The sequence below is a fragment of the Diabrotica undecimpunctata genome, chromosome 1, assembly GCF_040954645.1.
Source record: "Diabrotica undecimpunctata isolate CICGRU chromosome 1, icDiaUnde3, whole genome shotgun sequence".
In the NCBI taxonomy this organism is placed as follows: Eukaryota; Metazoa; Arthropoda; class Insecta; order Coleoptera; family Chrysomelidae; genus Diabrotica; species Diabrotica undecimpunctata.
In genome coordinates this window covers 110,066,279-110,079,321 of record NC_092803.1, presented here as the reverse complement: position 1 = coordinate 110,079,321, position 13,043 = coordinate 110,066,279, and the positions used below count along the sequence as shown (strand labels likewise).

At 34.2% G+C, this 13,043-nt stretch overlaps 1 protein-coding gene across 1 annotated transcript in view; it reads left to right on the top strand.

The window, feature by feature from the left end:
- The window catches only part of LOC140452312 (cytochrome P450 4V2-like), a 167,834-nt gene that overhangs the window by 72,891 nt on the left and 81,900 nt on the right, over window positions 1-13,043 (top strand). The window contains exons 2-3 of the mRNA XM_072546495.1: window positions 5,788-5,988; window positions 7,623-7,808. Of these exons, the coding sequence (XP_072402596.1) occupies window positions 5,788-5,988; window positions 7,623-7,808 (387 nt within the window). The remainder of the gene's footprint in view (window positions 1-5,787; window positions 5,989-7,622; window positions 7,809-13,043) is intronic.

Genomic DNA, 13,043 nt, shown 5'->3' with positions numbered 1-13,043 from the left:
ATCTTTTCTTTCGCAATTAAAATACCCTAAGAAGCTGTGGCGATTGCCACAGCAATAACTAGCAGTTAACATGTGAGGAATCGACCCTTGCAGGATTCAAGTTTGCCTTTTAATAATTTTGTATTGTTAAACTTCACGCCTTAAACTGATACCAATTGTTTTTGCATTTTGGCCCTTAAAGAAATTTTAGCAGAAGGTACAAAACGAGGTCTTTTTTCTTTAGATGTCCTTTTTAATACTTAACTTTGAAAAAGCTACTGCTTCAGTAAAGTTAAATGTAAATTTTAATAAACCTTTTTGTTTTGTAAAATTGCCTGCAATATTTTTTTCTTATTTGTCTTTTTCTTCTTCTTTATGTGCCTTATCTTTAAAGAGTTCTATTGTTGTTTTTCCAGTCCACTGCTTTCAATTTTTCAACCAGCATGTGCGTAGGCGTCGTCTCTCCAGTTCGCTTTTTCCTTCCAGTTTTTCTTGTATAACCAATCGCAACAACTTTTCTTCATAGTGTTGAGTAGTTCTTTTTTATCTTTCTTAACGTTTTCGTGTTTGTTACGTGGTGTCTCTATTAAATTTACACATTCTTCGATAACACTTAACACTAAATACTCTAGTTCTAATTTCTATTCAAGTAAATCAATTTCAACTAGTCACATGGATTTATTAGTTTTTTATTATAATTTAACCATTTGTTCTGTTTTAGTGGCATCTGGTGTACAGTCTAATATGATTGAATAATATTTACCTTCTGAAACAGATAATAATATTTTTTTAGTGCATTTCCTAGATTGTCGATTCATTTTTTGTGTGACTTTACTGAAGCGGTGGGTTTTGAGTTTTTATTAAGTACCCTGTCAATACGTGTCTTGTTAATGGGTCAAATTTTTAAGAATTCGACTAGTTTTAAAAAGTTGCCATTATTTCTATACTGTAATTTATCCGATGATCCACTAAAAGACAATTTTTTTCCTCCCAAAAACTTTATTATTTCTATCAATCTTGTTAAACCATTTATTCCATATTTCCTTTCCGTATCCGCTAAAATTTGTTCTTGGCAATCTTCTCTTTCTTTCTCGAATCTTTAAATCCTTCGGTATAGAATATTCAAAAACTAAACGAAATAATGATCTCTATTGTGATGTAAAAATTGCTACTCAAAGTTATCGGCACTAATACAGGCTCGGACCAGATTTACTATTTTGGTATTAAAGTGTATTTTGAATCGATTTAGTAATGTTTTTGTTGTTTTGATGGTTACCGCAAAATTTATGTTTATTCTGTTAATACTGAACTAGTAGTAATTATTTTTTGTGCGTTTTAAAACTACTAAAGTATTTCTTTTTATTTGTATAACGTCTGTTAACTGTATACGTGATTCTTCTTTTTCTGCTAATGCCTATCCTCTATGGATGTTGGCTACCACAATGGCCCATCGTATTTTATTAGCAGCTGTTCGAAATAGGTCTGTGGTGGTCCACGTGATTACTGTTGTTAAAAACAAAAATGTCGTCCACTGATTCTGCTGATGAATTAGTTGAAAATACATGAAGTTCTCCTCGAAAATGAACTACAAGAAGTCTTCTTATTGCTGACTTGAAAGAACTGGTTTTAAATATATTTAAATATAAGACAATAGAAAATTGTAGGTTAGTGGTTGAAGATATTGGACTAAAGTTGGAGTTTGTGATCTAAGTGAATTTACGGTGATTAAGGAATATTAAACTAATCATCTGTTCGCTGGACGAAAAGTATGTCTCACTCGGAAAAAAAAGTTGAATAAAAAAAAGGATTTTGGCAAAAATGCAATTAGAAGGCAGGTTCATAATTTTTTTATGAGAAACGAAATACCCACCGCGAATATGGTTTTAAAGGAAGTGAACGATGACCCTGATTTACCAAATTTTACGAAAACCATATTTGACAGAATTTAAAAAAAAAAAACTTAATTTTTCAATGTCAACGCAAGGTAAGAGACGCTCTTTTATTAGACACACGCGTCATTGTGGTGTAGCGACGAGAATATCTTCAACAGATAATTATTTATAGAGAAGATAAGCGCAAAAATTATTATCTGGATGAGACATGGTTAAAGGTTGCGCATACAAAATCTAAAATATGGGTAAACACTACAGTCAAATCATATTAATAAGCTAGTTTGGACGGATTAACAACGAAATTAAAAAATCCTTTAGGTAATTTATTGCATTCTATATATTTTAAATCTCAAAACTTACAAATACTTTAAATTTTTAAGAAAAGCTTAAAGACTTATTATTTGTCCCATTGGCAGTGAGAATGGATTTGTTCCAAATCCCCTTTGGGCATTTGAGTCAAATAAGTCTGGTGATTACCATGAAGAGATTACATCTTTTTAAAATGGATTTTTTAATGTTTTACCAATATTAGAAGACAAATATATCATTTTTCTTGACAAAGCAACGTACCATTTTCATAAAACATAGGAAATACCAACAAGTGCATCTAAAAAAAGCAGTATCTAGAATTGGCTCTGTTCTAAAAATATAAAATTGGATCAACATGCTGGCTACAATCCCCTAATCACGAATGTAAGACTTTGACTGGCAAAGCTTGAACAAACGTCTAACAAAAAATATATAAACACAAGACAATTAATGAGAAATGAAGAGCTTAAAACTACATAGAGTTAGCACATCAAAGAGAACTTGAGACATGTACAGGTTAATTGCAGAGAGGAATACTGTGAGAAAATAAAAATAGCTATAGTCAATGCTGACGACATATAGCAAGTAAAAGAATAAGAACTCTAAAAAACAATGGGATGACAGAAGAGATACTTGATTTAATGGAGCAACGTAGATAGTACAAAATACATCAGAATCAACTAAATATAAGGAAACCCAACGTACGATAAGGGCAAGAATTAAAATCGCAAAGAAGCAAAACGGGGCAATGTCCGTGTACTGGATGACATTACTAAGGAAGCCATAAAACTATTGAAAGATATCGCAAAACAACATCAACATGCTGGTAATCATTTTTAATGCCACCTATGACATGGCCACATGATTGACTTTATTCAACCTTTATAATGACAACTAAATCACAAAAGTATTAAAATGTAAAGGCCACATACTGATCAGTTAAATGACCCATTTGCTTAAAATATTTATTTGCATCCTCCACACCAGAATGTTCAAAATGCTGGAAGAGCTAAGCGGCGAGACACAATTTGGGTTCAAGAGAGGACACGTGAAACAGATTTCTGCTTGAATCATCATCATCAATCAGCCAATCCCGTCCACTGCTGGACATAGGCCTCCCTCAGTTCTTTCCAGTGTTCTCTACACTGGGCCGCTTGTAGCCAGTTTCCCGCTACTCTTTTTATGTCGTCGGTCCATCTAGTCGGTGGTCGTCCTCGGCTTCTTTTATAATTTCTGGGCCTCCATTCCATAATTCGTCTTGTCCATCGTCCATCTTGTGTTCTGGCTAAGTGTCCTGCCCAGTTCCACTTAAGTCTCGTGGTTCTTTCGATGACGTCTTGAACTCCTGATCTTTGCCTGATTTGTCGGTTTGTTATGTGGTCTCGGAGGCTTACATTCAGCATTGCACATTCCATGGCTCGTTGTGTAACTCTTAGTTTATTTTCTGCTTGAATACTCTTGCACAAAACTACATGGACTAACGAAAGGATATATTCATTAGATTTCTCGATTTGGGAATGATAGTGAATGACCAATGGAATCCTTAACTACTACTACTACTGCTTGTTGGTTTATAACGTTCTCCGCCGTTTTCCGACTTCCAATCGCCACTTAGTCCGGTTGTTCCATAGGTCTTAGGTCTAGGAGGACAAATTCGTTAAACTTCTCGTGCTCGAATCGGTATCAATAAAGTGTTATGAATCATTTCGGCCTCACCCAGCCTCATCAGACACTCAGGCTGATACAAATTCAAACTCGGAAAGTCTAACGAATGTCTCCTAAAGTTTCACCACCGCAGTGGTTAGCGTACAGAGGCTTGTCGGCCGTGAACGAAAACGATATAATAATATCATTTCCTGTCCTCTGGGCTATGCGAAATGTGTAAAAGATTAAATCTTCCAGCAAAAGCTGCTATCGCTTTGTTGAATTAAATGGCCAAATAAATGGCATAGGAGGACAAATTCGTTAAACGAATTGTCATCCGTAGTGCTATGTGATATCTCGTATGTCGTTATACGTTCATTAATAACGAAGATGCTGTGTAGTGCCCTTTTGGTAGTCGGCTTGTTGGTTCTTTTCTCTTAATATATTCGGTAAATTCTCCCCTTTCATTTCCGATGCCTGTTAAGATAAGATCATTTTTTATTTTGGATTCAGCAAGTGCCCTATGGTATCTCGTACGTAACTATGATTGACTCAATCGGTTGAAATGCCAATTGGTAGTTCAGATTATTTTCCTAGGTGGCGCTAGGAGTTTACATCTAAACTAAGATAAAGCTTTAAATTATTTTGCTTCTTACCTTAAAATTACAGTAACCAATATTATTAATTATATTAATATGTAATTAATAATTTTAGTATTAATAATAATTAAACGTATCAAAACAAGAACAAAATATGATTGGAATGTCAGATTTTGGTAGTTCAGATTTCTTTCCTAGGTGGCGTAGTTACCCTACCGGACTAACAGTGTGACTTGTCATCTTAGCCTTTTATATAGATAGATTATTTTCAATTTTGTAAAGTGATTAGAGATATATACGTTGGATTGCAAATTTGAGTAAAAATATCTACAGTAAAATAAAAACAGTGATGAAATGGAGACTCGGACTCGGTAGGTCATTTAGGATTTTTATTTATTACGGTAAATGATATATCTGACGGTACATACTTGTACTTCGTCCAAATAATTGTAGTTTTCCTTTTGCTGCTTTTGGTTTCGGGTTTATTTGCCAAGTCTCATTTTCATTATATTCGCTATCATCACCTTCACTACCGACTAATTCATACTTATCCTCATATTCTTCTTCTTCACTTGAACTGTACTTAATTTCGAAATAATTATCTTTCTGAGCAGACATTGCCGTACCGACCTCTTCAAAAGTAGTTTGGAATGGATTTCGCCCATAAAATATAATTTTTGGTATTTCATTTCCTGTAAAAAACAAAAAAAAATTGATGTCATTTACACCTCATAGTGGCAATCGGTTACATATTTTTTCAGGGCTCCCTGTCAACTATAGTTATAAATTTATAATAACACAAAATATACTGTACACTTTCCTTATTAGTTATTCGTATAAGAATAATTGTAATATCAACATCTAATCATATTTTAGAAATATAATTTAAAATAATTTACTATTTTTATTGGGAATTAGCCAAAATTTTAGTTTAAAATATGTTTAGACGTTTCGATTTCTATTTTGAAAACGATTTCCGAAGTGGAAATCAAAACGTCAAAAATTAACATTTTAAACTAAAATAGTGGTTGATTTTCAATGAAAATAGTAAATAATATTAATATGCCACAAGAACGTAGCTTCAGACCAACAAATAAATAAATAGCAAATTACCAATAGATATTATATTTTAGTGACAGACATCTTGTTAAAATGAATTACTAACAAAAACTGTATTTCTGCCGGTAGGTACTGTGTATTTTACAACTAAGTGTACATGGCTTAAAGAGCGGATTTTATAATTTTAACGTTAGATCATAGGTGACAAGTCCATTGTGAATATTGATGGTAGCCAATGCCATAGCAAGATCAGTACAATTTTTAAACGTTGATTTAGTAGAAATAATATATGTTTTTAATTCCAGAGTACCTTGGAACTCTTATGAAATACCATGACCTTCATGGGCCAGTTATAAAGTGTTACGACGGTCCTCTTAATGTTGGAATTTTAATCAAAGATGCGGAATTAATTGAACACATCTTAAGTTCAAACAAGCTTATAGACAAAGCTAAACGATATGAATTCATTCACAACTGGCTTTCTATGGGACTATTGACTAGTACAGGTAAAATTTTTTTCCTTGGAAAAATAATATATTTTTGTGCTATGATATATACATATCGAAAGTGTCCCATAATAATGGTTGGATATTGAAAGAGTGAATGTCATTGTAGGTTTTGAAAAGAGAATTTGTTGAATGTAAGTTGCGTCGGGTGAAATAAATTGAATATCTAAGAAGCGAAAACCAGTGGCTCTAAGAATTTTCGAAATTGATGAAGATTTAGTTTGATGTTTAATTTGAAGAGACTTCGGAATAACTTGATGATCACGACATTATTTAAGAAAGCAAGATCACAGTGTTGGACCGTTTTTTAATTTCGGTGGCTTTACGAATGATTCTGGGAGATTAAGGAGAGGATGGGAGCTTTTGCTTTTTCGAAATTTATTTTGTGGCCTGTTTGAATATGGTGTTGGGCTAGGGCTGAAGTACTATCGGAATGTTTGACCGATAGAGAATGTACGTGAATACGGTTATGAATTCGTCGGTTTGTCCGTCCTATGTATGAACGTGGGCAACTGGAACAAGGTATTTCGTAGACACCATGGTCTTTATTAGAGATATGGTCTTTTACGGATCTGACGAGATTGGACAACTTGGAGTGAGTAGTGAAGATGGTTTTGATTTTTAGAGGGATAAGAGCTCTACTGATATTGACAGTGACATCTTTAATAAAAAGTAGAAAGATTTTGGGTTGATCCGGCGGCAAGGGTTCTTTTTTGAATGTAATGCAGTTTAGATGTTTTTAAATGCTTCTATTGATTTGGGTTTTGTGGTAGCCACTTTGTAAGAGTGTTTGCCTTATTTAACTGATTTTGGATGACCTATGATTGTTGTCGCTAAGTCTAATGGAACGGAAAATAAGAGTGTTGATAACTGAAATGAGTTGGACGGGGTAATAATGTAACTGGGCATTGAGATAACGGTTTGTATGAGTGAGTTTCCGGTACACGGAATAGGAAAAACTGTGAGGTGGGTTTTTCTGAATAAGAGCATCAAGAAATGGCAAAGACGCTTCAGACTCAACTTCCATCGTAAATTGAATACTAGGATGTATTCCATTCAGGTTAGAGAGAAAGAGATCTAATGTGTCTTTACCATGGGGCCAAATGACAAAGGTGTCATCAACGTACCGTAACTAGCAGGTGGGTTTGAGATTTGATGAGGACAGGGCTACTGTTTCGAAATGTTCCATGTAGACATCAGCAATTATAAGAGAGAGGGGAGATCCCATGTTTAAACGTTTTGGTGTATTGTTATTTACGAAGTGTAATATGTAGACAAATGAAGGTATTAGAAAAACATCAAACGTCATAGGCTTTAGGTAACAAGCAGCCTTAAATGGAAATTTGGAGAAAATTAGAATAAATGAAAGGAAAATAGAGACCTCAAGTTGACAGTCAAGACTGTCGATTCTAAAAAATATGCAGGAACAATAATGGATACAGACCAGCAAAGTAGAAAATTCACGATGAAATAAAAGAGTTACATTTATATTAATATTGTTTAGTTACAATTAGATTTATATGAGATATTATTTCCTTCGCAGATATAAGTAACTTAACTCATAGGTTTTACAATGAATTTATAACTATTTTTTGCGATTAAAAGATATACATTTTTAATATATTTTTTCACAGGTAAGAAGTGGAGACAACGTAGAAAACTGTTAACACCAGCATTCCATTTTTCTATCCTTAACAATTTTGTTGAAATATTTGCTAACGTTGGAGAAGTTTTTATTGAAGTGTTACAGGAACATGTCAACAAACCAAGTTTTGATATCAGTCCCGTGGTGTCTTTGTGTACATTAGACCTTATTTGCGGTAAGTATTATTGAAAAGAGACATCTTTATAATGTATTTATGTTCGTAAAAAGAATATTTAGGCGACTTTAAATGGACTAAAAAGTAATATAAACAAATGAAAAACTCCAGTAATAATTCCGGGAATAATTATATATCTGAAAAAAAATTAATTGATTATTTTAGTACCATTATATTATATAATAAGGAAGTTTTATACATGACAATGACATTGATAAAGTAGAGGCTATACAGAAATGTGAAGTGGATTCTAAGTCAGAATAGTATGTGGTAGAATCTGTAAACGCAGATGACATTGAAAATATACAATATTGGCTTTATGAAGCATTTTAGAGACAAAAAGGTGAAGCAATTTATTTTTGGAAATATCATAAAATCCAATTATACCAATACAATTAAAATATTTAAGTTAAATTTTTATTTTTAAACTTATGAAAATAAATTTATAGTAAAATTATTGAATTTGGAATTTAACTTAGTTGGAGTTATTGAATACCTTATTATAACATAAAAGTCATGATCTTTTACTTTTGTAACAATTTCCTGTCTTTTAATAACAATTATAACTAAAGACACATATGTCAGAGATGCGCGCGACCGTTCTAGTAACTTTGATGAGTGCTCCTATTGGAAGGTTAACCGTTATGTCTGTACCCAAGTGATACCAAGTATTCTTCCTGATATGTCAGTCTATACCCATGTTAACCAGGTACCCGGCCTTGTTTCGGTACACTTCGCTCGTAGGTTTCGAAAATAACAGAAGCTTGCCATTTGTTTGTTTGCTTTTAGTGTACATTTAACTGTACTTATAAGTTTGACGATATGCATATTTTATGTTGTAATAATGGCAAGAAGAGAAGCAAGTGCTAGCAAATTTAGAAGGGCAGTGATTACGGGTTATTTTTACAATGTTTTATACATATATCACTCATTTTTTAGAATGTCGTATGAAAAACAACAAAAATACTTCCATCAATTTATAGACGATTTAGAGGAAGAAGTAGATAAGAATATCGAAAACCAGGAATCAGATGAGGACTATGTTCCGTAAAGCAAATTAGATGGAGATGAAGCTTCTGACATAAAGGACGTTTTTACTGATATAAATAATAAGACTAAAATCGATACCCACGGCAATGCTAATAGCTTCAAGATTTTAACGATTTTTAAGGAAGTTCTTCTCAAAGTGATTTTTTGGTTACAAAAGATAAAACTATTTGGCAACAAAAATCTTTAACTGCAAGTGGAACACTAAAACATAACATTTTGTGTAAAAAGGCAGGCCCAGTACGATCTACTAAAATTCTTTCTGATAGAGATACATTTATATGTGTTGACGTAATGTGTGACACAATTATACGCGAAACTAATCGATAAGCTAATGACGTTTCTGAAAAGTATAAGGCTGAAAATCCAGACAAACCGAAAAGTTTAGAAGTCACTTACGACAGAAGAATTTGATGCATACTAAGGTATTCTTATTACAACAGGAGTATGGAATTATAATTCAGGGCACTCGAAAGATTTATGGAAAACAGACTCTTATCCTTTGTACTGAGCAAGTATGGAAATAAATCACTTTTGAAGAATCAGCAGATTTCTACGGTTTGACAATGACAAAACACGTGTAGAAGGTTTGCAAAATAATTAAGCTACCCGAATCCTAACGCAGCCTTCTATATATATTTATTTTAATGCTTAAATCTAATACAGCACAACCACAGTAGAATGCCCACTCTCAGATGCCGCCTTTGAATTTTTTCAGCAAGCGATCGCCATATTTTAGACGGAAACACAGAACACAGACTCGGATTGAGAATTACATTTTGTGTAATGGATTACCTAAGTGTGACGTCACAACGGGCGGGGCTTGGGGCTTAGAAGACCTTTCCAAACAAATCTGTTTTACATGTATTTCTCCCATAATAAAATGGAAATGTTGATTTTTTTAATTTTTAAAAGAATAAATAAGGACTTTCGCTTCTGAATATCCATTCGGTGCGATTGGTTTTATTTGTTGTTCGTGAATTTGTGAGGTAAGAGTATCAAAGTATTAAGATATTTACTGTCAAAGTTCATATTTTGAGGTTATATTGTGTCCGATTAAAACTTTAATTATTTTTTCTTCAGTTCAAAGAATATTGTTGTTGTTTTTATCAGGGTTATTTTAATGTAAATCAATAAATCATTGAAATTAGTTATGAAATTGAAAAATACTTGAATATCGTAGAGTAAGGACGTATTCCGTCGAGTGCGATAGTAAAAAGTGACCACCGATAAGAACAATTAAAATCTAATTATTAAAATTCTAGTTATTAAAATAAACAGTAAAGTGGCAGTGGCGTACCAAATTCTGTTTTCTACAATGAACAATTCACACACACGGAACACAAACATTTAGTGTCTATTGTAGTATCAGCAGAAATTGCAGGTAAGCAGCAGGTCCACTATTAACAAACATTCAGGAACATGTACTCAACTCCCCAACAATATTCTCCACTAGAATACACATCCTAACATGCACCAAACCACATATACTGGCAACCCACAAATACTCCTATATCAAACATTCCACAAAATCAATTCGCTCTTCCGCCACAACCACAACAATTTCCACCACAACCCCAACCAATTTACTACAATCCAAGCAACTCATCTACTGTAGGGCAGACCTCAAATACAAAGCTAAAACTTGCAATTACACATTAAGAAAACTCGGATATTGAGTCTAGCGAAGACGACGATCAAGAAACCCAAAATAAAAACTCATGGCAAGTAGTCAAAAAACGTAAATTTTCAAAACAAAATAATGATCCCAATTCTCCAAGCTCACCACCAACAAAAATACAAAATCGATACAGTGCATTATCAAACGCTGAAAGCTCCGAACAGACTGAAACAGAAAATACCAAAACCACCTCCAATATTCGTATAAGGCATCAAAAACTTTAAAGGTATGGTCGATAACTTTGCACAAATTGTGGAGAAAGAAACCTACTATATCAGAACTCTGCCAAACGACACTGTCAAGATTACAACATATACAATAGATACATACCGTAAACTGATAAGACATTTACGAGAAGAAGAAATTATTTACCACACTTACCAAATAAAGGAAGAACGTGCCTATAGAGTGGTAATAAGACATATCCATCACTCAATACCCACAACAGATATAACAAAGGAACTAGAAATGGCCGGCCATAAAGTTCGCAATATAACTAACATTCGACACAGATAAACAAAGGAACCCTTATCTTTGTTTTTCATAGACCTTGAACCCAACAGAAACAACAAAGACATATTCAACCTAGAATTCTTATGTCACACCAAAATAGCAGTCGAAGCACCAAATAAGAGAAACTCAATAATTCAATGTATGCAATGTCAGGCATACAGCCATAGTAAAACATATTGCACTAAACCGCATTACTGCGTCAAATATGGAGGACAACATAATACAAAAGATTGTAAAAAACCTAGAAGCACTCCAGCTAAGTGTGCAATATGCAAACAAGATCACCCTGCTAACTATAAGGGCTGTGTAGTCTACAGTCTTTAATAGAATGCGCAAACTCTTTTGCAATCGTGATATCAATATAAAGTTACGAATACGAATGCTGCGGTGTTATGTCTTTTCTACCCTATTGTATGGAGTAGAGGCTTGGACACTAAAACAGTTGACCACAAAAAACATCGAAGCTTTCGAGATGTGGTGCTATAGGCGCATTCTCAGAATATCATGGATGGACCGCGTCACTAACACGCAAGTACTCCAAACTTTAGACAAAAGATGCGAAATTCTAAATGAGATAAAAACTAGAAAGATGGAATACTTGGGGCACATTGTGAGAGGTGAAAAGTACTTTTAAGAAATATCATGCAGGGCAAAATTAAGGGCAAAAGAAGTGTGGGAAGAAGAAAAATATCGTGGCTTCGTAATCTACGTGAATGGTTCGGGTGTAGTTCGATTGAACTTTTTAGGCGCGCTGCTAACAAAGTCGCAGTGGCCATGATGATTTCCAATCTCCGATAGGAGTGGCACGAGAAGAAGAAGAAGTCTACAGGGAACTAGTAGAAAACAGACATATGCAGAAAAGAAGAAACCAACAGCCTCAAAGACCAACATTCAACAGCCCACATGTATGTATTGAAACAAATCAACTAAACACCACTCTACAAAACCATCAAAGAACATATGCAAACGTGACAGCATATCAAACTAACTACGATTCAGAACCTAAAACTAATATAGAACAACAACTATTAACATTCCTAAACGAGTTCAAAAACATGTTCTCGCAACTGATGAGTCAAAATAGTATGATGTTAAACTTACTAACACAAGTCATTAACCAAAGAAATTCTTAAACATACTTAGAGTTGCCACATGGAACGCTAATGGCCTGCTAAACCATAAGCAAGAAGTAATTACTTTTTTAAACTTGAATAAAATTGACATTCTACTTATTTCAGAAACTCACTTTACCGACCTAACTACGTTTAATATTCCGCTTTATACCACATACAGCACACCTCGTCCCGATGGTACAACTCATGGTGGCTCGGTGGTAATCATCAAGGTGGAAGTAATTACTTTTTTAAACCTGAATAAAATTGATATTCTACTTATTCCAGAAATCCACTTTACCGATCTAACTCTAGACCACATACACCACACCTCATCCCGATATTACAGCTCAAGGGGGCTCGGCGGTGGTCATCTGCAGCTACATATCACATCATGTATTGACGAAATATGCAACAGAAAAAATACAAGCAGCAATCGTTCAAGTAAATGCAACGCCAAGGCACTTTAACATATCTGAAATGTATAGCCCACCTCGTCACGCAATCTCCACAGATAGATACAAAGCCTACTTCCAATTATTTGGCAGCAAATTCGTAGCCGGGGGAGACTGGAATGCAAAATACATACACTGACTCAAGACTCACAACAACAAAAGGTCGTTATCTTCTAAAAGCAATGACCGACAACAACTATAATTGCCACACCAACGGAATCCCTACGTACTACTCAATTGACCCCAGAAAACTTCCAGATCTACTGGACTACTACATAAGCAAAGGAGTGTCCAGAAACAACTGTCTAATAGAATCCAGCTATGATCTCTCGTCGGATCATACACCGGTTATTATGAGCCTGAGTACCATAGTTATAAACAGCCCACCACCTTCTCGACTCACGTCAAAAAACACCAACTGGGCAGA